This window comes from Porites lutea, chromosome 6 (assembly GCF_958299795.1).
Source record: "Porites lutea chromosome 6, jaPorLute2.1, whole genome shotgun sequence".
Taxonomy (NCBI): domain Eukaryota; kingdom Metazoa; phylum Cnidaria; class Anthozoa; order Scleractinia; family Poritidae; genus Porites; species Porites lutea.
In genome coordinates, this window is record NC_133206.1 from 19,036,646 (window position 1) to 19,063,268 (window position 26,623).

Sequence of the window (26,623 nt, forward strand, 5' to 3'; positions counted from 1 at the left end):
GCATCCCGAGCCCAAATTTGAATGAATCCCGCTTCCCGGGCAGCAGTCAAATCCCGTTTCCCGTCAAGAGATTTTGCGTTTTCTCAAATCCCTGGTCCCGAAAATACCCCTCCCGACCCTCTCCAGGTGACCTTTCGAGAAGTTGCGTTTTGAAAACAATCTGCGCACTTACTGTTAAACAGGACTTAAATCTCAGATGCAAAACAATTGGTTTTCCCGCGCCAGGGTTTCTTGTTAGTTACTGTAGCCCTTTTCTTCATACTGAAACCCATAGTAAGCGAACTATTAAAGTGGGCCAACAAAATGCTTTGAAGCAGGTTGTGCAGTGTTTCAGTACGTAGTAAGCCTAACTCACACGGTCCAAGTGAGCGTTTTTTTTTAAGAGGCTTTCTTGTTATTTTTGTCCTTGTACAGTCGTGTGTTCTAGCGGTGTACGAGTGTTCCTCTGAAGCCGTTGAGAGGTGAGGGATGAACATTTGCCAAAATTATTTCAAGACAAGCGAGAAACTTTTATTATTATTATTATTATTATTATTATTATTATTATTATTATTATTATCATCATTATTATTATTACTATTATTATTCAACTTACAAAACGAAAAAAGTTGTTTTTAACAGATTTGTTTTAAGAATCCCAGAGGTTAGCCTGTGTACAGACGTCCCCCCTACCTCAGAAAAAAAGTTTGGTCAACTGAATTAAGGCAGCTCCTCTGCCTTTATATTTATGGATTTCTAGCGTAGAAGGCAATTTTTTTGGTGTTTTCGCTTGTGTTTTGTGAAGTGAGGGATACAGCAGCGCAAAAGCTATAAACCGAAGTCAAACGAGAAAACGATGGGGAAGGGGCCAAGGGAAAGAAGACAGACAGATTGTTCTCTCTGCCTTCTTCCTCTCGCTTCTTCCCCCACCCCCCTCCACCCCCTCGTTTTCTCGTTTGAGCACTTACTTTACGAAACACGAACGAAAAACACACTGAGAAAAGCTAGACTTTCTCAAAGTCGTTCGCATGGTTTTCTGGTCTGGTGTGGTAGGACCCGAGCTTTCGCTCGCTCGCTCGCGCTTCGCGCTCACTGTCGCGCTACGCGCTCAAAAGCTCGACTTGTGAGCAAGTCTATGAGAAAAGCCTGCTGCTACGCAGGATAGTGGATTTCGTGAAATATATTGAAACATATTCCTAATGTTGAGCTTAAAAGACAAGAAAGAGCCTTATTTGTGTCGATTTGCTAGGCCGGTTTAGCTTTTCACTCTTCCAGACGTCGTTAATGAAGTAAGCCCCCAACCCTATAGCATTTTTATTGTCCAGGTTATTAGCATAGTATAACCCGAGATCGTACAGTGGAAGATAGAACAAGTTATCCCTTTTTTCAAAGAGTTATATTGAAAGATGTCATCATATTGACGAACGCTGGAACTGATGCGGCTTCCGCTTCTAGCAAGTTTCGACCGCATTATATAAGAACTGTCTGTTTACTTGGCTGATTTGTTATAGTTTCTACGCTGCGTATAGAAAAAAAAATGAAATTATCAAGGAAGTAATTATCCTTTTGATTATTTATTACATCCAATTTCGTCTAGAAACAGAAGGAATACTACTGATTCTGCGTAAACAGTCAATATTGCATCTGGCAACCTTTGCAGTTCAATTCTTTGAGTTTTTATCCCATTACGTACGTAAGCGCGTAAAATTTACATACGTAAATAAAAAGTGGAAATGTATGTTAAGTGGCACGTGAGCGCAAAAGTTGAACCTCGCTCAACTTTTACGTTTGCGCCGAGCCACCTTTCATACATTTCCTCTGATTTTGGCTCTTAAATTTTACACGCATACGTACTTAAAAATTACGCGACATTGGAAATCATCCACTTTTATGTCGCTTTGCGTTTCTGAATGGCTTTTAAGCCGTGTGCCATGTTCACGTCGAGAACAGTATCACACAGAAACGTCCCCAGTGCATTTAGTAGTGACAAAACTAAGCAAGAAATAAGAAGTATCGGGGAATATTCTTTAAATTTATTTTCCTTAGTTCTTTTCATTCTGTTATAATAGGTATTTAAAGAGGACGGCCTAATGACGATTGTTGCTAGCCGGTGCAAATATCCAAACGAAGTAACCATTCACCAGTACGATAGTTATGAAATGTATGTAATTCCAGAATCGGTTACAGCTTCGTTAAATCCTTTACTAATTAGGGAATATTTTAAGACGGGCCACCTACAATGCGAGCACTATTACTGACAGGACATGTACGGAAAGGAACAGGAAAACAACGCAAAGCAAATAAGCGCTCGCATGAAATCAACCTAGAGGGAAAAATATGGAAATTGTTAAGAGAACACGTGCTCTGTGGGGTACTTACTTCTAACATAAATTTAACGTCTGGGACGATTTTCCTACATCAGCCCATACTATTTAGTGTAACCCTTACCTTGTAGAGATCTTTTCTTTTTTATCACTTAAACAAGCAGAAACGGCAAGTGTCTACACACAAAAGAAATTCCCCACGTATGTGTATGACTGTGCGTGTTTTTTTAAGCGTCCGGCAAAGTGGCAAACGTACGCTAATCCGTCTCAGACAAAACATATGCAAAGTAGTCGTCTAAACAAACATGATTTACGCGCTTGTTTAAATTTCTCATCCACCGTTTGCAGTTACAAGTAGCGACAGACAGCTACGATACATTGTTCGTTCAGAGGCCAAGGTGATTTACCCGTTGTGAATGTCTTTAATCACATATACACCCCCAAAGCTACAACAAATATACAACCATTTTACTTTATTATCAATATACACATTTTATTACTCCTGCCTTTTAAGGTCGCGTAAACATGATGACAAAATTTGTGAGACAACGTGTAATATTATTGGGTGTCACATGACCTGAAGGTAGAAACGCTTTATGACTACTAATCACTGCTAATTGAAGTATTGAAAACAATGAATCGAGTTTGAAATTCGAACGCAAAAAATTTTGATTGCTCGTATCCTGAAGGAAATGTTTAATGGAGACCTATTTATCTATTCCTAACCTGTGCTTGTTTTTTTCATAAAAAATGCGTCACTCGCTTCGGCGTGTAAAACGTTTTAAACAAATAGTGAAATTAGAAATTCGTTCTAGGCTATTGTCTGGGCGACCAGAAGAATACACGTTTAAGTTTTGAAAAATACATGTAGTAAGATTTCTCTGTTTAATTCCTAAAGTTTGAAAAACGCTATAAAAGGGGAAACCGTCTAACTCGGGTTTCCACTGCTCTGAGTGGATGAAATATTCTGTGAGGATTGGGCTCATGAAAGGCACGATTTTAAAGTTGGGATCACGTTGAGTTTGTTAGTATTAAAAAAAACCTTCTCGTCGGTGTAAACAATAGTGTGAAGTGTCGCGCAACCGAAACACAGAGGAGGAAATTAGCAAGAAAACTTGTTGTGACTTTCTCTCTTTTTCTTGATAGGGAATCTTCAAAAACTGTGATGATTCGACGAGCAGTAGTGATGATAGCGCGATTTTTCTTTGTTAACTTATTTACAAAAGACACGAATACATAAATCAGTCGACACGTCAGCTTTCCCGGCAACTGTGTCAATGACCAAGAAACAATCCGTCACTCCAAAAACCCCGAAAAACTCACTTCAAACATGACATGAATAATAGAGTTAGCTTTGAAAGAAAATATTATTAATATAATGAGGAGCTGTGTTGGTGGGAAGTGAAACAAAAAATTTGTTTGATCAACTAAGATAATAAATAAAATTTATCACCGTAAAAAGATTGAAAAGTGACGGTTCACACTCTAGCCCCTCGTTGGTAGCGTTATCGGTTTGTTTAGCGAGACAGAAAATTGGGAGAACGCACGCGAAAGAGCGGCGACGTCGCTTCGCGCGCGTTTTCGCAGCTTTTTTGTCCCGATGGCGAAACAATCCGCCAGGTACGCATGCTAGAGCTCTTAAAGATGCAGCTGAAGGTAGTAGCTGAATTGATAAAACCAAATTTTTGCGTTTCATTAAAAACAAATATACTAACTCTGAAAGTGCAATCGCTCATTGGTGGAGACACTTTGACCAATCGAAGCAATTTGAACAACACGGTTCCTGCGGTTTGAAACCTTTAGTGTGAACTTTTCACGTTTGTTGTTTGTAATCCACGTTTAACCTCCCCCATTCTAAACCATCGCTAATCCCTCTCGTTTAATTATTATAAAGAAGTGGTGAGTTCTTTTCAAGTTAGGCGAGTCGCCGATGCCTGTTTTTTTAAGCCCGTTTATTTTACGCGTAAGATATAATAGAAATTCTTTGCGTGCAATGAAAAGGAATGCAATGAAAAGGAACCCAGTTGCTTCCGTAAGGAAGTTCTGTCGTATACACTGTAAATTTCGTTCCTCGTGATCTCTTAGCCTCAAGAGGCTAAGAGTGTCCCTTGTCTTTTTTATCCATCCACCGACCCTAACAATCCCTTTTCGCGGAGTTGGGTACCTTTCACTGACTCCAGTTGTAGATCCTTGTAACTGGAGATGTTACCACCGACGTGGACCGCCCTGTTTTCTGACACAGTTTACCTGGAGAAATAGAACCATATTAGATAGTAACCGGTCATTTCGCCCCAGTTACTTAGCCCCTATTTTCGAGTCACTTCAGTGCGCAATATATCTCGTTCTTTAAGCGATGTTTAAGGTTACTTTGGGGGCTAAGTAACCGGGGCGAAATGACCGTAAAGCTATTACAAGTGGACAAAGGATACAGCATATCACCAAAACAGTCTGGCTAGGTTCTTTTTCAGCGGTCCGAAGAGACCACCTCCTTTGCGTGCCTCAATGACCTATAGAGCTATGTCGGCTGGAGTCTTTGACTCCTGGTAGAGCAACTCATGCCGAAAAGGTCGAAGGGTTGAGACCAAAGTAAGTGTAGTCGCCTGCTCCTCCAGGGGCCAGTTAACTAAAGATTTTACTTGTGTAATTTATGACTGTTTTCAGCCTCTAAAACAATGGTTACACTTGAAAAAGTTTTATAAAATCGACCCCAGGTTGGTAGTTGGGCTGAAGGCTGATAAGCCTCTCCCATTAAACCCTATTATTTCAGAAACCAGGGGCAGAGGAAATTCACTTGTATCAAGGAAACACTGTGACCATTCCTCACAATAAGGCGTGACTCTCAGACGCACGGGGGCCCAACAGGATACCAATGAGCTGAGTAGGCCACTGGAGAACCACAAAAACATCATGAAGATTGGAAACTGGAATGTACGAATGAGAAAAGTGGAGACACTGTATGGAGGCCTTGTGTGCCACGAGGCCCAAGGGGATAGATGAAGGTGATTTTTTTAAAAGTTCCGGTAGATGCAAGTTAGACTGTAGTTCTTTTGGCAATCTTCTTAGGTTCAGAAACAAAGAATGGTCAGAGCCCTGAAGGGACGGGCGCCAGCAAGGCTTTATAGTTTTAACCCTTTCATTCCCAATATCCACAAACAAATTCTCCATACTGATCTCCATACTTTTCTTGAAGGATAAGTTGAGAGAATTTGATAGAATTTGTGGTATCACACGCATACACGTTCTACAAAATGAAAGCTCACGGCGTTATCCATGTCTTACCTATGAAAGAGTCGTTTCTGATATCTAGTGTTTGGAACAAGGCCTTTTCTCTTTAACTTTCTCACAGCTTCTCTAAGATGTTTTGGCTGGATGGGCCCTTTCTCTTTACACTGCTCCATAGTGTCACAAGCTGTTTACCAACAAAATCACAACTTCATGTCACTATTCTGCTTAAAAAGAGTCACACAACTAAAACAAGCATGCAGGGTAAATAAGACAACAATTACAAGATGGCGTAATAAGATGGGGACACAGCCCTGTGGCAGGTCAAAGCGACTTCGGGTTATACACACAAAATAACACAAGCCTCACTAATCACCCCACTACCGTGGGGTAAGCCAAAGGAAGAAGATGGCAAGACACAAGCAACGCCAAAAGCTTGGGGGAAATCACCACACAGACTTAACCGAGAGGAGAGACCCACCCAACTTTTTATTGATACATAACACAACACAATTCCTCCAAGGCAGGGGGGGGGGGGTGGGGGGGGGGGGTGAGTAACAACATAACTGTAACTGTTTGCTTTTGTGAAAGCTAATCAAATAATGACCAGGTGTAGCATGGCAGGTCCTTTTATAGTCAGAAAGTGTCTGAAAGTTCGATTAATAGATACCGTTCTACCATAGGCTACCTATCTTATCATGATGAAAGTCAACCCAAGAATAGGGCCTAGAAAACAGGGACCAATCTATGCCATGTTGAGATATATACGAAGACAAACATTTAACAAATTGGTAAGGTTCCAGCCATGAACAGCTTTTGTTTACCACTTAAAGAATAGAGTGCTTTCATTTAATGAATGAGGCTTTCAAGATACAACTGAGCATACATCAGCGCAGAATTAGTCAGGTTACACCTCTGGGGCGTCATGTTCCATTAACTGCATTTACCATCCGGTAAATGTCTTAAAAAAATAAGGTTTTATTTCATTAAACATGAAGACAATGTCAATACTTATTTGGCTTATTCTGAACGAAATACCAAAATAATTTTATCATTGTTTAAAGATGAAAGAAAAAACTCACATAGGAACTACAGGAAAGGAACATGCATGAATAAGCAAAACTGTAGAAGATCAAAACTGTCTGCCCTGAGTCTATGGGTTAACTTGAGAAACCATGGCCGTGAATTAAAGCAAATTTACCTCAGTTTGTATTAAAAAGTGCACTGCTGAGTAATTATCTATTTTGTGTGGTGTAATATCATGAATCATTTAAGAAAAGACTTTGCTTTGCCAATTTGTAGTTTAGATTTCCTGCTTAAAAACAGTACAACAAAATCATTTTCAATATCCTGATGAGGACCAAATAAGCAGATTTCATTTACCATGTGCCTGTTTAATAAATGATTACAGATCACAAACAACATCTTAAAACATTCATGATTAATTTGCCTGAAGTTTGTTTGCCACTTTCTTGCTGCACTATATTACCTCATTTTAAAATCAGCTGTTTTACTACGCTTCTCACAAACCTGCGAATTCTGAAGTTCAAAAGCCGCCTTCACAATTGCGTTTTTCGTTGCCGTCAATCATCTTAACGGACCTCTTAGGAAACAAAACCATACTATCACGGGTTCAAGAGGTCATGATTTGTGATTTGTGGATTTCGATCCATTTGGTGTGTTTGTGTGTTTCACGGTTCGTTGCTTGTAATCGTAATTATGATTGACGGCAGCGAAAAACGCAATTGTGAAGGCACCTTTTGAACTTTAGAGTTCACATGTTTGTGAAAAGCACAGTAAATGATGCAACACATAGAAAGTTAAAATTTGCAGAAAACATACACAAACCTTCCTCAACAACTTCACCAACAAAGACTTTTGCTATTCCCGCCATGGCTATAACAACATTAGGAGGAATGGAGGTCCCACCTGTTACACTTTGCATGAGCTGAAAAACAAAAACAAAAAACAAAACAAAAAAGCAGAAATTGTTTCGCTAAATAGTGAGAAAATGCATCATACAGAACACAATCCCAAAAAATTTCAAAATTTGGAACATGATGGAAATCTTGTCAGTGATGATATCATATTGGTCAGAGCAATATATAGAATATGGCCAAGCTGCAGACCTTGGTTAAAATGTAGTGTAAGACTAGTGCTTGAGGAGGTTGTTTCAAGGAAGCACTGACATACACTGTACCCTCAGGCTCTGCATTGCACATTGTATCTCTGATGAGTGGTAATTGAGCACAATTGCAGTGACATGTGTACTTATCAAACTTAAGGTATGACCAGTCTATATTCAGTTACCCTTTTTATTGCTGCCTTGGGAAAAGCTGCTCTCCTGTACATTTCATAACGATTCAGCTGCTCCTCTGAGAATGAAGACACAAGCAACCTGCAGGAAATATCCAACACCAGTCAAGCAGAATAGAACATAGTGAACTTCACAAATAACAAAAAATTAATAATTTTGCAGGGAAAATGACTGACAGTTAAGTATGGTGTTTAAATTATAATATAAGCCAGCCTCGCTTGCTTTGCGTAGGTGACTTTATCCAAGTATAATGCCATCTTGAAATAGGGATAACAGCTAATAATATAACTATATCGGGCTGTATTGTCATGTACTCACAAGGTTGATGTTTGTTACATTTTAATAAACATGACATGATCTTTGCAAAGCAAGCCAGCCCAGCAAAATGAGCCAGCTGGGTTCATGTCATCAGTACCTCTGTAAGTGAACAGACCACGGTGTTCTTCTCTACCATTCCTGACCTGATACCCTTATGTACATTGTAATCCTTTTCTATTTCCCCCACCTTCGGCTATTTGTTGTTGATTATCCGAGATGGGAAGTGTAGTGCATTGGCACAACACTTGCTTTTAGGGCATTTGCAGTAGATTAGGAGAATTAGTTGACAGCCATTAAAAGCATGTTTGGTTCAATCAGTGTATATCTGGATTTATTTAATGCACCAGTCAATGTTTAGCCTCATGGTAGGGGGGCTCAGTATACCCAGGGGAATTTGTCATTTTACTCCATTTTCAAATCAAATTCCCTGCCCAAGGGCCAATTTTATTGCTGTTGTCGAATACCCCTTCCCTGGAGGCAAATGTATGATTTTATAATGTTCATGCCCCTTAAATATTTTGCAATGCATTCATCCTTGCCATACAATCAACTTTTCTCCCTCAACTACACCAAGATCCTCTGCAACAAAAGAGAGGGCACTTCAGCGTGAGTCATCAGTATCAATTAAAGCCAACACAGCACTGAAGATGCCAACCCTTGCACTTCTCCACTCAATCAAAAGAATTAAATATGTTACTTCACTAGACATGATACAATTTACTAGATCCATGTTTATATACAGTACAGCTCAGAGATAAGCGTCCACATTAACGCACTTCAAACTAGTTAGCAAGAAATTTGTTAGAGCGAGTCCGTTTACCTAATGCGCTTCAAAAACGGGCTATGCTGTGTTAACTTTCAGCTTATCATTGTGCAGCCTTTTCTAAAGCAAATTCCTCTAAGCTACTGGCTACCACAGACTCTTTTAAGCCTTTTCACCTCCCATACTTTCTACAACAGAATTTTCCAGAAATCCAAGGAAACAGGTGAATGATAGGTGAACACAAACCTTTATGACAATTCAGGCAGGTTTTTCTTGCTAATTTCAATATGGCAGGTCTAGAGCTTAGCTTAGTTCCAGGCTCTCGAGCACCCTTGTCAAACATCCCCACCCCTGGGATCTTGAGTTTTGTCAAATCTTTTTCTATAGGCCACTTGCACTAAGAGGTCACATGACCAATGCATCCTTTAAACAATGAGGTGGAATCCTGCTGATGTCAAAAATTGACAGAGCACATAAAAAATATCTTAGAACAGAAATTTGAGAGTTAATGCATTTAAGGAAGATATTTTATGGCACTTGGATTTGTCAACAAAGTAGTATGATTTGTATTGGCTGCCATGTTGGAGGGCATACTCTTGCCCTCCAATATGGCGGCCAAAACTACTTTTTGCTTATATCTTGTTAAACGTTTGATAGTTATGCTCAGATGTCCTGTAAATGTTACCACGTCGTCTTTTCAACATTTTCCTTGATGTTTAAGTGAAAAATTTGCGTTCAGAAAGAGGTAACTCATAATTTTAAAAATCACCTTTTCGTCATGTGACCAGCTATGAACTTACTCATTTTAAGAAAATGGTGCAGGTTTGGAAGACAAATCACTATTATTTTGTTTAGGATATGACCCAATAATCGTATTTTTGAAGGCAAAATCATATAACTTTCATTTTCATAAAAACGTTGTTACATGACCTCTTACTGCAAATGGCCTATTCCCAACCAAAGGAGAAGAGATTGAGTCAACTACCCAGGGAATGCCCAACCCCCCTCCCCTGGGTCTAAACATTGACTGGTGCATGATCCCTGTTCACTTTGCCCATCCAATGGGAATACCACAGGGAGCACTTTATTACTTGGCCTCAGTTATGGGTTTATTCTTAACATATTCTTAAAAATTTGGTCATTCAGCCCTAACATTTTGGTAAAATCTTCTTGTAAAAGGAGGGTTTTTTTTCTCTTCTCTTTCCCTATGATCATTGTTCTTTCCTCCTTCTTATTGTTAGCTAAATTAGAGCAGTAGCCCAATTAAGTTTCACAGTTATCTTTACCAGTAACTGTTAGTAACAAGTGGTTGATTTTACGTTATTTATTTACGTCTAAGCTTTACAGTATGTACTTCTTTATGAATTTATTTATTTATTTATAATTTATCACTGACTGCTGTACCCCTGTATCTCCGCTTGCCTCGACTAGCACCTGCTATTTGCAGGCGGAAATGGACTTCATGGAAACGTTAATTGTTAATAAAGTGTGTGAGGGTGAGTAGATTAGCACCTGGGGTATCCAATTGATGGAAATCGATGATTGGAAAACCAATCGATCAATCGATATCAATCGATAAATTTAGTCAATTGGTATCATTATTGTTATTGGTCAATCGATGATCAATTGATAACCACACAAAAACTGTTCATCGATTGCTATGAATTGGCACAGCAACTTCGGACAGACATCACACACACTACCTGTCGATCATCTGCAATTTTTAGGAGGCCCTAGGGGTGAAATTGGTAAAACAATATTCTGACCCAGTCTTCTTGACCCAAAGAATATACCCTGTTGCACATGTACTCAAATTACCCACTTGCCCTTCATGGCCTTTCTGTGACATTATGTCTACACAAGAATAGCGGTAAGAGGCTTTACTGAATATACATAAGGTGCATTGTCAAAGGCTATCATTTGTGAAGGCATGATGCTACCACTTTGCATTTCAAGTCTGTAGTATTGACCCATATCCGCACATATTAAAAAGTTTTCCACTTTGGATAACGCTTTCAAACATCACGCGTTTCTGTTTTTGGCTAACGTTTTCATGGAATACATGTGGATGGGAGGCAAGAATGGGAACAAACTCTTGAGTTGTCAAAGGAAAACAGATACATGTGGATGGGCATTGAAGAGATTTAGAAGAGAGTATAGTTCTCCTGTTAACTTTCAAAGCATTAAAATGAAATGTGTTTACAATAATTGCGTACAAAGATGTGATATTTATGTGCCGATTCTGTCAATCTGCAACCAATTGATATCAATTTAATTTATCTATTGATTGTTATTGAAAATCGATACCAATTGATAACGACATGAATCTTCGCCTTCGATTGGTCATTGATTATCAATATCAATCGATTAGTTGATATCGATTGGTATTGATTGATATCGATTGTCATCGATTGTCTATATCATCGATTAGATACCCCGGGATTAGCGGTGTCCATGCTTTGCAGGAAACAAGACAGAATGTTTTCTGCAAAGCATGAACATTGCTAATCTACCACTGTAATGTAACTGACACTCACTGATCGAATTAGACAGCGATAAATCGATTACTTACTGCATTTTCTCTCGTTCTTCAGACGTTTCACTATTGCTTTCTGTAACAGTGTTTTGACTGGCAGCACTAGTGCTAGGCGTCACATCAAGAACATTCGCTTTGGAAGTAGCTGGATCACTTGTACTCTCCCCTATGGCTCGCACCTTAGCTGGTGGTGAGCTTAGCTCTTTATCTTTTGTGTCCGGAGTGTTATTTTCCTCCATTTTTCGTTTCAAAATACCACTTTCTGTAACGCCGTCCGCCATCTTTTCTTTTTCATTGAGACCAGTCATTGGGACTGGACCCAACTTTCTCGACGAACAGTCGATGGATTCCGACAAGTTCCGAACGGTTCCGAGAAAAGGACTCAGAGAAATGGACGACAGAAATCCCTCTCCACCGCGCTTATCTGCTGAAGAAATCGAGTTAATACAATGCGACAATATAGGTGATACGGTATTTAGCAAGAAATGGGTACTAGCTACGCTAATGAAGTTGATACAGTCCGTCCAGGCTAACGCCGAGGGATCGCAGGATGATTTTGCGAATGACGAACAACAGCGCGAACAACAACAATCAGCGCGCGAAGTTGAAGATTTTCATTCACACGAGCTAGACGATGATTTTGAAAGAGAGTTGTGTGAACTCTGGGACATGTCCATGAATGCGGTGAGTTACTTGATTTGTAAATTGAAAAACTCTTCGAATTTTTGTCGATCTTTACAGAGCTGTATATATTGATTCGGGAATGCGTGACATGTCGTGGATACGCGTATCGTGCGCGTATGTATGAACGAGCAGATGGGCTAAAATGCAGAATACCCTGCCACTTTGAACCAACTCCTAAAATTAGGTGGATAAAGAGTCATTTCGTATTCATGTAGCAGTTTTCTGTGGGAACTACGCAAGGCTATGCTCTAAAGAAAATTTAAGGGAGCCTGAGCATTCCAGCTGTGGTGGGGACATTCGATTTTTTTTCCGAACCCCCCACCCCCCACCCTGGATGAGCAGATTGCTACCACCTCACTCTTTTGTCAGAACCCTTTGAGAAAACTTCTCCTACCCCCCTCTTTTTTTGGTCCCTTTAAAAACAAATTTCTTCTGTTATCTGCCAAGGATGCTCATCCATAGGGGGAGATTGGCATAAAAATGGAAGGTCCTGTGCACAGGTATGAATGAATGAATGTACCGTGAGCGTGCAAAGAAAGTAGTGTCTAATAGCCCGGGGCTAGTGAATATTGCTCTTGACTTACCCGAAGGGCAAGTGAAGTTTTTTTGAGGAATTCAGATTACAGAAAAACTGTGTAATCAATCCTGCTCGTCAAAAAGTTTTTTAGGCTAGTTGAAATGACATTTGGACTAGTGCATGCTAGCTACAGCTTGCCCAAATATCAATCTGTAAAACTGACTTTCTTACACCTTGAGGAATGACATTAAAAAGTTGTTAGGAATATTGTTTATACAATTGTACCAAATATTTTGAAAATATTATAATAAGAAAGGACTTTGCCTTTTGTTATACATGTAAACCACAGGATGTTGCTACCTTTCTGGAGGAAATGGAAACCACTGAGGTTCTCCTAGATGCTGTCTTGAGGTCTCAGAGTGCAAGAGTGACTGTGAGTGTAGATGTCTACAAGTCCTGGACCGTACACATATTATTACTTATTTATTTTTATTTATTTATTTCTTTTTTATTCATTTTTACTTCATTTTATTTTATTTTATTTTTTTTGCAAAATTTTAAATCTTATTCTTCTTAATTTAACGTTAACATGATAACTGTACATAGTTTCTGCTGACTACTAAATGTAGATGTAGATGTAGATTATTTGGGGACTGGGTTGATATGAGTTTATCTGGTGGTTATAGTGGTGGTGGTGGTGAGCGGAGGGGTGTTGGCCATTGATGTTTGGGGAGGGAGAGGGGGGTAACACAAAAGAGAGAGTCCCAGATTTTACATATGTACATCTCCAGAGGTTGACATCTCGGGTTTATTCTAACATATATCCTAACCCTGATATTGTTCTGTGGCTGAATCCTTAAATGGGCAAGATATAGTGAATCCTCTGTTCTGACTGGCTATCCCAGCAGGCAAGATGGGTCTACATGTACAGGTTGTATCTTGCCCACTCAAGATTTCTTGCCTGGGTTTGAAAAAAAAGTTCTTTTTTTGGCCATATAATAAATCCTTTTACTGATAAAGCTTATTCATTCAAGATGACTGGATGTTGGCCTCATTTTGCTTTGCATTTTAAAGCAAGGGTCTCGGCATCTCATCAAGGTTTTATTGTACATTCACCACACCCGGTGTTGATGCTATAGTGAAAGTGTACTCTGTTTAAGTAGCTGAGGGGTTTCGTCAATCCTAAATGGGATCAAAAGGAAAGAAAGAAAATACAGATCACTATAGTGTATTCTATTGCATAACATTCAAGTTAACATTATTATGATAAATACTAAGACTTGTCTTACTGATCTTTCCCTTGTTACACATAGGAAATTTGTGTTGGCATTCTGGCAAATATGGCATGCTCCCATGAAGTTTGCACAAAGATGATGAGAAACAATGAGCTTGTGTAAGACTTTGAAATTAAATAACATGATGGCATCTAGATATTACATATATGTAATATACGGGGTGTACTATTTTATTTACTCTAGCTGCATGGTCCAGATTTGTAGATAATAATTTAAGGTAGGCTTTGAAAAATTCAATTCCACCTACAGTGTATTTGAATTGAATGCACCTTACTCTTGTCAGTTAGTTGCAAGACAAGACAAGACAAGATGATTTATTAATCTCAGCTCAGTTTTACAAGACATAAAGGTTAAATTACGTAGGCATCTAAACACAGTACAACTAAGGAATACAAGAAAAATGGTAACGTGGTTTTTTTCTTAAATGGTTTTTGTTATCATTATTTTTCAGGAACCTTGTAGCAGCATTATTAGATGAACCTGATGCACCTGTTTTGGTAGAGGTGACCAGGTAATGTTATTACGTATCAATGTACAGTAAGCGTGTTAGACCTAAGACCTTAAGGTCAGCAGTTTGAATCTAGTCTCTATTACTGAGTCATTAGTTGGGGTAATCTCTTACCCAGATCTCTTATTAATGAGGCCTAAGGAGAGATCTCTTCAAATCTGATTTGTACACATGATTGCCTGTCAGGAATGTGACAGGCGATGCAAGAGCTTGTGCTTGAAATAAATCCTCAATTTGATAGAGCTGTAAAGTTTTTTTCTACCAAATCGTGGTTATTACGTGCATCTTGAGTGTGAACCAACTAATTTGTTGTTGTTGTTCTTTGTAACAGCAACTTACTCAACACGGCAGTGAATTTAAATTTAATTATCATAGCATGCTGAGACCTCAAAGCAGTATGTGTCAACTTCTATGCGAGAATTTTTTTACCCTTTTCAAAAGTCTATCTTGATACTGAGAGAGTTTTAAAATGTCTTTAAAGATAAGATAAAAATGGTTTTACAAGATATATTGAGTTAAAAAAACTACTTCTTCAGTGAAAATATTTTATTTGAACAGAACTGAAGACTTTGTAAAGAATGAATTGCACACACCATAGCATGCGCAGGAGACAACACTCACATCATTTGCTCACAATCTAGCCAATCAGAAAAACTGAATTTTCTTACTTGACCAGATCTCACCTTCGGGTTCAGCAATAAGAGATCTGGGTATGAGATAATAGTTGCGCTGTAGACCTCAACCTTTTGCTTATTCCAATCCAATTCAGGAATATGCAAAGTTAACCTGGATGGGTTGTCATAGGAACAATGTCAACACAAGAGTTAGCTATGAAGGAAAGAGAAACTGGAAACTCACATTCTTTTCTGCTTTAATTTTTTCATTAAAAATGTTTCCACTGATAACTTCACAGGACTTTTTGTTACCTTTATTTGTATTTCAATTTGTGTGGGAACTGTTTCAGTTTCAAATGATGGGTTGAATTGGCTTTACTCAAAAGGATCATCTTATCACTTGATAATATGTGGATAGGTGCAAGTTCAAATTCTAGCATCAAAAGTTTTTCCCTGTCTATAATGTATAAGCTACTACAGTGTGGGATTGCAAATTCAGGCTAGGAAAAGAATCTGCAGCATGCAGAGAAAGTAGTGTCTGATATCCTGGGGCTAGTGGACTTTGCTATTGGGCTAGTGAATTCTTTTCTTAACTTGCCCAATGGGCAAGTGAAGTTTTTCGGAGAAATCAAAATAAAATTACAGAAGAAATGTAATCAATCGTGCTTGTAAAAAAAAATTTTGAACCTAGTCAAATGACTTTTGGAGTAGTACATGCTAGCTGCAGTTTTCCTACTCTTTGCACCTAAACTGATTGGCGAAGTGTGATACCAGGGTTTAATTTTCTCTCTGTTGACCTAACCTTACATTCTACTCATGTGCTATCTAGAATAATGATCAATTCCTTTTTCATTGTTTGAGAGCATAGTCTTACATGTTTAATAATAGTACAATTCCTCAACTTTCCGCTTATTCTTTAGGCTGATTCACGTGTGTTTGAGTAACAATGAAGTGTTACTGAAATGGATGGATGTGCTAGAAACTGAAACAGTATTCAAGAACTTAATGTACATTCTGGAAAACTCTTTGAATGGTGAGTTTTTTAGTTACTGGTAAAATAGGCAAATTGTTTATAATGTCTAAAGGGTCATTTAGATTATGCTCATCGTTCTCTGTTGGAGCCACAGAAATAGCATTTCTGATTAAACTCGTCAATAGAGGTGAGCTTGTGGGGGAGGTGCCTGTGAGGTTGGTGTAGCCCCAAACTGCATCCTAGTGCAAGGGCAAAATGTTGGCTCAGGGGAGGGGTAGGTGGGCAGTTTCCAGTTAACAGTATAATGATCCCAATGCGTATCCTTGACAATCCTGAGAGTGGCATCCACCCAGGTACCGTCACACTGCTAACCAGTGGAACCTAACATACATGTACATGTACTTACCATATACTTACTGTAAGTAGGGGGAGGGAAGGGAAGGGAGCAGAAAAACACTCTGTCAGCACTAGCCACAACAGGCAACAACACACAAACATAGTAGCCTGACCTGGCTGTTAAAATACCCACGAACCCGTGCGATGCAAAAAGGGTGCATATCTCCAACAAGAAACAGCTGGCCAGCAATGTCTCAAGTGTAACTTAACCTAAATTTCATTTAGCTTCATTTAGCCACATATAATAAATTATTCTATTATTATACAAGGACCAACTACATCAGCATAAAAATTTAAGCCCAGTGTACTACAATCATCAACAAAATCCACTCTTCCAGCGTGCCCCATATCTCAGATGTATAAATTTCTAAAGTACGAGCAAATGTACTTTTTATTTTATTGTATGTTATGTTTTGTTTTCCACACAATAGTAAAAACACAATAAAATAATGTAAGCGGGTTTGCTTTTCGGATATTTGCTTCTCAGCAATTCTACGGCTTTTGATTGCCACTATTAGATTATTTTAATAATTAATGCATGCAAAAAGCTATTGCTTTTATGTAGATTAGTGACATACATGTTCTTTTCAACATTTGATTTGTTCATATTTTTTGCAAAAAACCTGATACTGTATAGGCCAAATTGGGCGGACTTTTTGGTTGTCAGTTGTAAACACTTATGCTGTCAAGGTGAAATAAGAGGTTACATGTAATAAAGAAAAAAATGTTACCACATAGTGTCAAAAAAGGAAACCTTCACTGAAGTACTTAAATATTAGTCAAATCTGTTTCATGAAAAAAGTCAGTCAGACTGTGGTACTTTTCATCTTTAACATTTTTCTGAAAAAAAAAAAATTTTTTTTCACAAATTATATATATTTGTTAACATCTATTTTTTACACTGATTACCACTAATGTTTACACTGGCGTGTAAATTGTGCTGTTGATTTTAAAGTGGATCTCCTGACCAATTGTTCCCAAGTGGTGGACAAGGTTCTTGATTCAAGTGATGAAATGTTAAGAACTTGGGCTGATTTACCACTTGTGACTGCTGTTTGTGAAGCTATGAAACAGATGCATATGAGGTACAGCAAAATATGAACTTATTTCTGTGAGAATGGGTGCTTTAATAATTATTACAAGGAAGTCATAGACAGTCGCTTGGAATATATGTTGTGGTTCAATTTTACCCTTGGTTTAAATTTTATTTTATTTTCTTTCTGGGTATGGTAATGTACGATAATGAGTTTGAAACAAAAGAAAATAAAATGTAAACCAAGGATAAAATTGAACCACAACATATACATGTAATGTACTAGAGCATGAAATTAACTTTTTTCCTGGAACCATTAGGTTCCTAAACATTTAGCGTGGTGAAAAAATAATTTTATTCAAAAACAGTTTTCTCTCTGGTGGTGAATATTGACTCATTCCAACGTAAAGCACTGAAAAGCGAAAAGTGCAAGAGGTTTGTTCACCTGTATGAAAGACTTGGCAATGTGTGTCATATTTAGGAGACTCCTGGGTAATAAATTGTACGTAGGGGGTATTAACCTCTTAAGTTTGTGATTTGATCTAGGTGGAGAAAGGGGTTGAGATTTGAGTGGTGAAAGTTTCTAAACAAAAGTTTAATTATTTTTGCCTTTGTTTTTCATATTGCATAGATCTGAGCAGCTTCACATTGTAGAAACCCTTCTCCATATTCTTCAGATGATTTCCACAGTTGAACAAGGCGTACAAGGATTGGGTGAGTAAAAAATGGTAGTACTAGCTAAGCACAAAGGTCGGGAGCAATATTGTACGATAGAATTCGAAATGTAACAGCCCGTGTTGCTTTTTAATTTAGCAGGCTAAAGGGGCAGCTACTTTAGGGTTAAGCCATTACTACTAGGTAGTCGTTACATTCAGATGGTAAAAAATATTAGTGATTTTTCCCAGTCATGAAAAACATGAAAAGGTCATTTTGTTTAATCATGTGACTAATTACCTGCAATACAAACAAAAAAGGCCGCAAATGTTGGTTCTCTAGGGCAAGAGATCACCATGTAATGAATTACTATATCATTTGACTCTTCTTACAAAATTATGCAGCTTTTAAAACATAGTTTCAAGAAGGATTCAGTTATATTCGCGATTGCTTCACAAATGACTCTTTAAGCTGTTTTGTTGAGACAATTTTGCATCTATGATACCAGAGATTTTCACATGTGCTTGTTAAATTGATAGATAGATAGACAGATAGATTGATTGATTGAAACAAATTAATTCTCCTATTTTTCTTGCTAGTGAGTTGTGTGTCAGTTGTTCCACTGCTGTGCCATTTTGTAGCTGAGTGTGGACATGATGAAGGGGGGATTATTGTTGGCCGTGAAGTGTCCCTTATGGAGTCCTTCTCTGTTCTGAATGTGATACTTGTAGCTTATCCCATCAGTGTTTTGAAAGCCATGGAAAAAGGTGAGCACCATGATGTATTTTCAATGGGTTGTCTAGAAAATTTCATTGGAACTTACTCTTTTGTGAGAGATTTCAGTGAAATATCAGAATGACTGAAAAAATTAATAAGATATTCAACACATACCCCGGTTTTCTACACATACCAGGATTCTTCATTACATATCGTTAATACCATCAACTGACATGGTACCAGTCACTTTGACTCTGAAGATGACTGTCGCACAGGTTGTCGAAACATCAGTCACTGTCAACAACAGTCCTATTCGGGACTACACACTCACCGAGATGATCATGCTCAACCCACCTATAAAATTAGTTGGATGCTTAGCCAGTTTCATGCTGATTTTTACATGGCTATAATAATAATGTGCTATGTTGGACTTGAGACACCCCTAAAGATATGTGGTAACTTAAAGGCCGGGTTAAGGGTTGTATTATATATTAGTTACTAATACTTTTCTTTGTAACTTACAGAGCCAAGAATCATGAAGGTTCTGTTGGGCCTTCTGGGATATTCATGTAAGATTCATCGTAAAAGAAGCAAAAGCAGCTTAAATAGATTTTCCTTCTCTGAAAATGAGGAGAACAGATTAGAAAGAAGCCTCAGCCGTGAAGAAAAACCTGTTGGCAACCAGAAAACTGATTCTGAGACTAACACTGCTAGTGATCAGCCTTCAGGAAATAGCAGTGCCATAAAAAGGGAAAAGAACGCTAACGAAGGAAATGATGTACATGTATCTTCATGTGATCACACAGAAAACCCAAAAGAAGAACAAGCTGATGAAGTAGAAGGTATGGTCAATCCTCTCGCATAATCAAACACTAGATCCTACAGATCAATACTGTGTGTTACTCTGGAATCAGTAATGTGGACATCTGTCATACTAATACCCTGAACATAGTGAAGATTAAATCAGAAATGAAAACTGATATGTATGTGTTCATATTTATGTGGGGAACTCACATTATCATAACTACAATTTATCACTAGTAGCCAATAACTTTTTTGCTTTTTTGTATGTCGTGTGAATATGTATATAATCATATGGGTGAGTGTAGCCCTGAGCATATGCTGCCCATTCTAGGCAACTCTTTTGAATTTTTTTCGCTTAGTACGCCGGACAAGTATACTTAGAATTTAGTAAGTTCTTTGTTAGTTTATTTTGTGTATACTGGATTCTGATCTCTTTACTTACTAATCCAGAAGGGTAGGTGGGGAGAGGGCCTCTTTTATTCCCTTAGTCACTGAGTGTAATATCAGCTGTCTTTGTTACATGCTGTGCTCTGTGGTAAAGCTGAAGAAAGCCATGCATGCATGTAGATGAAAATGGAATAAAAGACCAACCGAATAAAATACCAACATGCATAGAACATGGGCGTACTAAGCGTACTAATGTACTAAGACTGAAAAAAATACCCACATACATAGAACAAGACAGAATAAAATACCAACAATCAACTCATTCAACAAATGGCATAACCTCCAGCAATTATGGGAGGGCAAGTGCTCTAACCACTACAACACAACCTTTGCTCCTTAATATCTTGGCTACCAAGGAGGTACTAATAATTATTAATTTCAAGAGCAGCTCTGATTATTTAAAATTTTTGTAGGTTCTAGAAGGGAATCAATAGAGGTTGCAGCTTGTTCTTCAAGAGATGAGCTTTTTAATATGGAAACTGCAACAGACCATGAAGAAGGTCATGAAGGTGATATTCCAGATGTCCATCACCAATATTTTACAGTGGGAACTGGTTTTTTAAAAGATGTTATCTCAGAATCAGCCAAGGTAAGATTAAATTGTGCCCAGGAATGTTAATGGTGAACTCTTTTTCCCAGTGATAAGCAAAGAGTTGAATCCAGAAATGCGGGAAACTTCACTGGGTAATGGGCAAGGAGGACATTTTGGTTGGCCATTTTTCAAGTTCCAGAAAAACCTCATTCTTTCAAAACGAGGCCAAGTTTTAATTCTTTCTTGTTAGACGAGTCCCTTGTATCATCCCAATATGATAAATGAGAGCTAGATCATATGCTGGCTATCGTGACCTCTGTTTACTTGAAAGGAAAAGAACACAACAACAATTGGAGGAAAATGGCAATGAGCCTGCACTCATAGTTGCTCTTACTCAAATATGTATTTTCAATAAACTGTTTGATCATTATCTGGTTCAGTAAAGGTGAGGGGACAGAAAATTCATGTGTTAATTCACTGCTGAACCCAGACGAATGAGTCAAACCCAAAGATGCTAGTCATATGACTAACTCTTAAGTGCAGAGGGGTATAACCTTTCTTAATTCGCTACACCCCACACCTAGGCTCACTAGGACTACTTTACTATTAATATTTATTATAATTACAGTGGGAAGGATAGGCATAAAAATCCTATTTGCAGGCAGATATTTCCTTTATTTATATGAAAAATAAATATTTTTAGTATCAATAATAATACTTTATTTATTGATTTCTTCACACTTACCCTCGCTTTGACACCGAGGCTTGGGTTGGAAGGAGGTTTTTAAATTGGCACATAATGCTGGTGTAACCTTCATCCCTGGGAAGTAGTTAGTTAGTTCTGGCTTTGTGAACCTCCTGTGCTTGAATTTTTCCTTTATCTTAGCACAGTCCTTTTAATCTACAGGCTCCCAAGTGTGTTTCAAGCATGATAGCACCTCATGAAACACTCCTGCAAAAGATTGTTCATTATGCCAGCAGAATAAAGGTTTACAATACATTGGTAAGTTAGCTTGTTAACTGTGACCACTATGTATGAGCATAATGGTTATTATCCTTCTTGTTTGTTCTGCAACAGCAATGTCAGAGTAAACTTTTCTGTGGAAAGTAATACTATTTTAATTTAAATATTCCAAATTGAAAGGAATGTGTGCATTTTCCTGAAACTATATTTTTGAAAAATTGTGACTTCTTCAAGTTGAATCTATACTACTAGTGATCAGATCATTTGTAAAAACGGTATTCATAGAGGTCCTTTTACATTGCTTTCTTTTCAATAAACCTTGGTTATTTTGTCTGGTGAATCCAATCTATATATGTTTTTGTGTGTGTGGCATCTAAGTACAGTAGTAGAGTCTAATTTTAAGAAGGGAGGGTAACCGAGGTAAAAGGGTTCTCATTGCCAGGAGGTTTACCCTAACACATGCACATTTCCTAATTTTTGATGCCTCATGTTTACAAGGGAGGTAGGGTTACCTTAGTACCATGCTTACCTTTCCTGAGTACAAAGGTTATCCGAGCAAGAGGGTTATGCTACCAGCCTTGTAAAAGCTCTTCTAGGAATAACTCACCTACCTGGGACAACATTGCTCTGTCATAACTGTTGGAGTTATCCAATTTTTGAGCTTAATTTTAAACATCTGAACAGTGTAAGGTATTTTCTGTCAGGTATACATTGATAATATAATATTATAATTTTTTAGTGTTTTTTTTTTGTGAGAATTAAACATGTTTTCCAAAGAGATCTTTGAGATTTTATTCAAATCTTTGACCTTACAATGAACTGTTATTTTAGTCTTCTTAAATTGTTGTGCTTGATGAAACAAGTCAGTCAGGGGGCGGACCCAGAAAATTCATAAAGCGGTGGCCGGGACACTTGCCCACTTGCCAGCTATATAGATACTTTTTATTTTTCTGAGAATTCTATAAAAATAACACAAAATTTCAAAGAAAAAGGGGTGGCTTCGGCCCTCTTGGCCCATCCCTAAATCCACCCTTGTCAGTCTCACTTTAAAAGTTCACCCAGATGATAGAGTAACCCTACCTTTCAAATTTTGCTTATAAACTAGAGGTAATCTTTATCCTGCTTGCTAGGGTAACCCTAGCACAAGGGTTACCCTCCCTCCTTGTAATCAGGCCCTAAGATCAGTAATCCAGTTTTGAATTTTCTCCCATGAATGCGTGAATGCGGCAGGGAAGTCTGTTAGATTTTGTATATCAGTTTCTCTTGCATGACCTAATTGAAAGGTGAAATTTCAGGTATCTGACTTGGTAGAATCTACACTCAGCATATCTGAATTGTCCTCCCTACACAAAAAGCTGTCAGAAAGACTATATACACATAAGGTGAGAAGTGGTTTTGGTCTAAAACAGCTCACATTACAGGTACATGAGAAATATGGGCCACAAGACATTATATTCTTCATGGTCTGCTACACAGGCTAAATCTGTATTACGTTTTAATTATTTTTGTATGTCTTAACTACAAGCAAACAATGAGATGGCATTATTGACACCCTGTTATTGAACCTTAAGCAGAAGCCTGTTACCTCCATCTGCTACCAATAAGTGTTACAGTAACTTAGGCTTTCATTCTGTTTATATTTCTTGCCTTGAAAAAGTTTTCTGTGTTCAGCACTACTGGGATCGTTTCTAGGGGAAAATTGAAGTACCTCACCCAGAGAAAAACCTCTGGGAGTGAGGACAAGAACCAACAACAAACTTAACCTACATGTTGCGTTCGCAATGGGATTTTAAGCCAGTGGGCTACATTGGTGGGAGGCAAATGCTCTCACCACTGCGTTTCCTTTGTTCCATACTTCAACCGTACTGCACCCAGCACCCATGTTATACCCTTGCTCCACCCAGGCCTTGTAAGGGAGATTGAGGCCTGATCGGCTTCTTTAAGATGATACACAAACTACTTGTTGTCACCCATGGAACCCTTATCTCGCAGTAGCTGTCTGCTTTAAGTTGCTGACGTTATGTGAAAGTAAAAATCTTTCACAGCATACACAGACTGAAGTGTCTGGTAGCATTCAATAAGGATAAAAAGGAACGGTTTGGTATTGTGAGCTTAAAATGGTAGTGGAGATCACGGAACTTGAATATCTGCCCAATAGTTGGCATGTACGGAAAATCATTACTGATTGGCTAATGGTGATTGGATTCAGCTAAGAGGGGATTATCCTTCTGTGTAGCTTGAAATCACACTCTCCATTTGGGGTATATCGTGAGAAGTCAAGGTTCGCCTGCAGAAGGAGATGCAAGAGCGAGGGGCAAAGAAGGAAAGGTGTCATCTTGTTCTTCTTTTCTTTCCCACCCCCACCCCTACCCCCTCACTCTTGAATTTTCCCACCACTCGAAAAGGAGACCTTGCTTGCAGGCTACCATTCTGTAGGGTCCTCAATAGGGTTCTTCAATCCCGTAAATCCTGACCCAAAATTTCGAGCAATTCCGTAATCCCGAGGGTTATTTTTGGCATCCCACCTCTCTCAAATACTTTCAATCCCGAATCTCGCCCTGATTTTGCTTTCAAATCCCGGATCCCGACCCATTTGGGTCCCTAATCGTCATTGCAGGTCCCAATGGACCAGCCTGTATAACATATTGATTTCATGTTTAGCTTGCACTTACAGCTTATATTAAAAGCTTGTTATTTTATTTTCAGGTCCACTAACTACATCAAGCAGAAATGAATACACACAAGAATACTTACTTGTTAAAAACAAGTCAGTGAGGCCTGTCAAACTGATCACGATCTCACATACAGACACAGTGTCCAAGTAGGTTAGGCAGGTAACCCAGTCAGTCAGATTTCCCTCCTAAGTCAGATCATGCTCCCATAAGCAGAGCGACTATCCAGTCAGGGACTTTTCTTGGCAGGTTATCCATTAACAAAACGTGAATTTTCAGTGTGGCACTAGTTACATATAGTTTGGTTTTCCTGTTACTAAGCTACCCTTGTGAGCAGAGACTATTTCTTTTTACGCGAGTGATCCTCTTAGGCAGAGAGCTAAGTTACCCTTCACTCCCAACAGTGGGCAAAGTTCAAATTGTGGCAAAAAATGCCATTTCTTTTTTTAAAAAGAAATAGTAATTTGTAAGCGTTCTGCCAAAGAGGTTTCATTTAAATGGTAACACCACAGGATTTTGTCCATGTATTTAAAAGTCGGAGAGCAAGGTCATCTCCCTTAACTTGGCGTTAAAGTAAACATGTCAGTTAATGTAGCATTTTCTTTTACGTTACTTGCGAGCAAGTGGAACTTGACTGTACTAGTTACGTTAGCCAGGTGGTCAGTTTACCCCCGCTTGTTAATGAAACTACACATCTTGCTAGAAAAACCTGTTTAGATCTCATTTTCGTTTTTTTTTATCACATTCCTATCGTAGTAGTTCGCACGTATTCCCTTTCTGAAAAGTAGATTATTGTCCAAAATTGATTATTTTAAGTCTGCAACATAACGCAGTGGGCAAAAGTCGAGTTGCTTATCACATCGTTTTAAGCAAGAACTCTAACACTCCACTTTTCACAATGAAATGTATTTTTTGTAAATAAAGTGTTCATGTTCTTGGAGTCACGACTATCTAAATGGATTTCGTTTTGTTGATGCCGTAACCATAGATTATGCAGAAATTGTTTTACCTGAGAAACCCTTTTAAAGGATTGGTTGCAAACGTTCCGTGTTTTATCCAGAGCCTTGTACAAAAAGAAGCGAGTCAACTGTGCTTTGTTCATGGTTTAAGTGCATTAATCTGCTCTAGCCTGTTTACAGGCACTCGTTTAAAATCATCACGAGCAAGTACCGTCAACTCTAGTCTCTTGGACACCCCTATAATATGGACAGCAGTTAAATCGCAACCAATTGTTGGAAAGCCGACTAGCGCTAACCCAGGGCCGTGTTGTTCGAAGGCCGATTAGCGTTAACCCAGGGTTAAATTTTAACCCAGGTTTCTCTCTCTTTTGTTTAAAAGCATTTTCATGGGTAATTTTCTCTTTACTTTTGTACCATCTAATCATCAATTTTGTAGACAAGAAGAATTAAACTGAATTTGAATTTTAAGCTTTCACATCTGAATTCCCGCATATTTCGCACTAACCCTGGGTTATCTCAACCCTGCGTCCCTACAATGTCTGCTATCAAAGGAGATGACTAAAAATCCGGAATGACTCAATCAAAAACTTCCCACAGGCAGGAGGCAAGCAAGCGTGACCGAAAACAGCCGCCCTCTGATCGCTCCCCGCCGCTTAGGACGTTCAGCAAGCGGTCGTGTTCGTAAAGAAACGTCCCCGCGGCAGGGTGCTCAGAGGCTGCTGAAAGCAAGACGCACTGACTTAAGAGCAGCGCTGCCCTTTTTTCCCAGGCAGCCTTACATGATTGGGACTGCCATACCTCACGTCGCCTCTGCTGTGCATAAGACCTATACATTTTTTCAGTGACTAGGGCGGATTTAAGGGTGGACCCAGGGGGGCCAGGCCCCCCTTTTTGTCCGGGAATTTTTTCTTTTGTAAACGTGTGTCGGATGTTCAATATGGAATCCAGGCATTTGCTAAATTTAAGCGTTCAGAATGCACTAGGTTGCATCTTGGAGAACTTCAATCTCAAAAATTTCCCGGAGTAGCATGCGCCCGAAACTCCCCTGAAAAGGGCGCCGTTCGCAGTCCCGATGAGCGCTATCGCGCCCATATTGCCACTGTATACTATATCTCTAGGCCCCCTCTATCACAAAATTCTCCGTCCGCCCCTGAGTGAGAATGCGAGACACAGGTAAGGGAGAGGAAAGGGAAAGGGAGTTTTTCGGGAAAAACAGCTTTAGCCCACTGCCAAATTAAAAACGTACCTTACGTAATACGCTCACAAAATAAAGCAAACGGTTACTGTTCGTCAGCTTTGGAACAGAAGTTCTTTTGCTCGCGCGCGGTAAATGTCTCTTATGACGCCATTTCAGACAACAGAGTTGAATCTTTCAGTATGATCTTTCGTTGAATG

At 38.7% G+C, this 26,623-nt stretch overlaps 2 protein-coding genes across 3 annotated transcripts; one reads left to right on the top strand and one right to left on the bottom strand.

The window, feature by feature from the left end:
• Window positions 1-2,750: 2,750 nt before the first annotated feature.
• On the bottom strand, window positions 2,751-11,782 carry LOC140941461 (transcription initiation factor TFIID subunit 11-like). Of its 2 annotated transcripts, XM_073390456.1 has the most exons (5): window positions 11,496-11,782; window positions 7,836-7,923; window positions 7,374-7,473; window positions 5,583-5,712; window positions 2,751-4,550 (listed from the first exon to the last, which is right to left on the bottom strand). In XM_073390456.1, exons 1-5 carry the CDS (start codon window positions 11,765-11,767, stop codon window positions 4,547-4,549), a joined length of 594 nt encoding a protein of 197 aa, XP_073246557.1. In that variant the 5' UTR covers window positions 11,768-11,782; the 3' UTR covers window positions 2,751-4,546. The 2 variants fall into 2 exon arrangements, with proteins under 2 accessions (XP_073246557.1, XP_073246558.1); XM_073390457.1 differs by lacking the exon at window positions 2,751-4,550 and having other exon boundaries at window positions 5,579-5,712.
• On the top strand, window positions 11,743-25,209 carry LOC140941451 (protein saal1-like). The gene is made up of 13 exons (XM_073390446.1): window positions 11,743-12,143; window positions 13,010-13,093; window positions 13,974-14,053; window positions 14,407-14,466; window positions 15,998-16,110; window positions 17,402-17,531; window positions 18,111-18,193; window positions 18,733-18,900; window positions 19,375-19,692; window positions 20,515-20,690; window positions 21,541-21,636; window positions 22,893-22,979; window positions 24,304-25,209. The coding sequence occupies exons 1-13, from the start codon at window positions 11,802-11,804 to the stop codon at window positions 24,310-24,312; spliced, it is 1,746 nt and encodes a 581-aa protein (XP_073246547.1). The 5' UTR covers window positions 11,743-11,801; the 3' UTR covers window positions 24,313-25,209.
• Window positions 25,210-26,623: the final 1,414 nt, after the last annotated feature.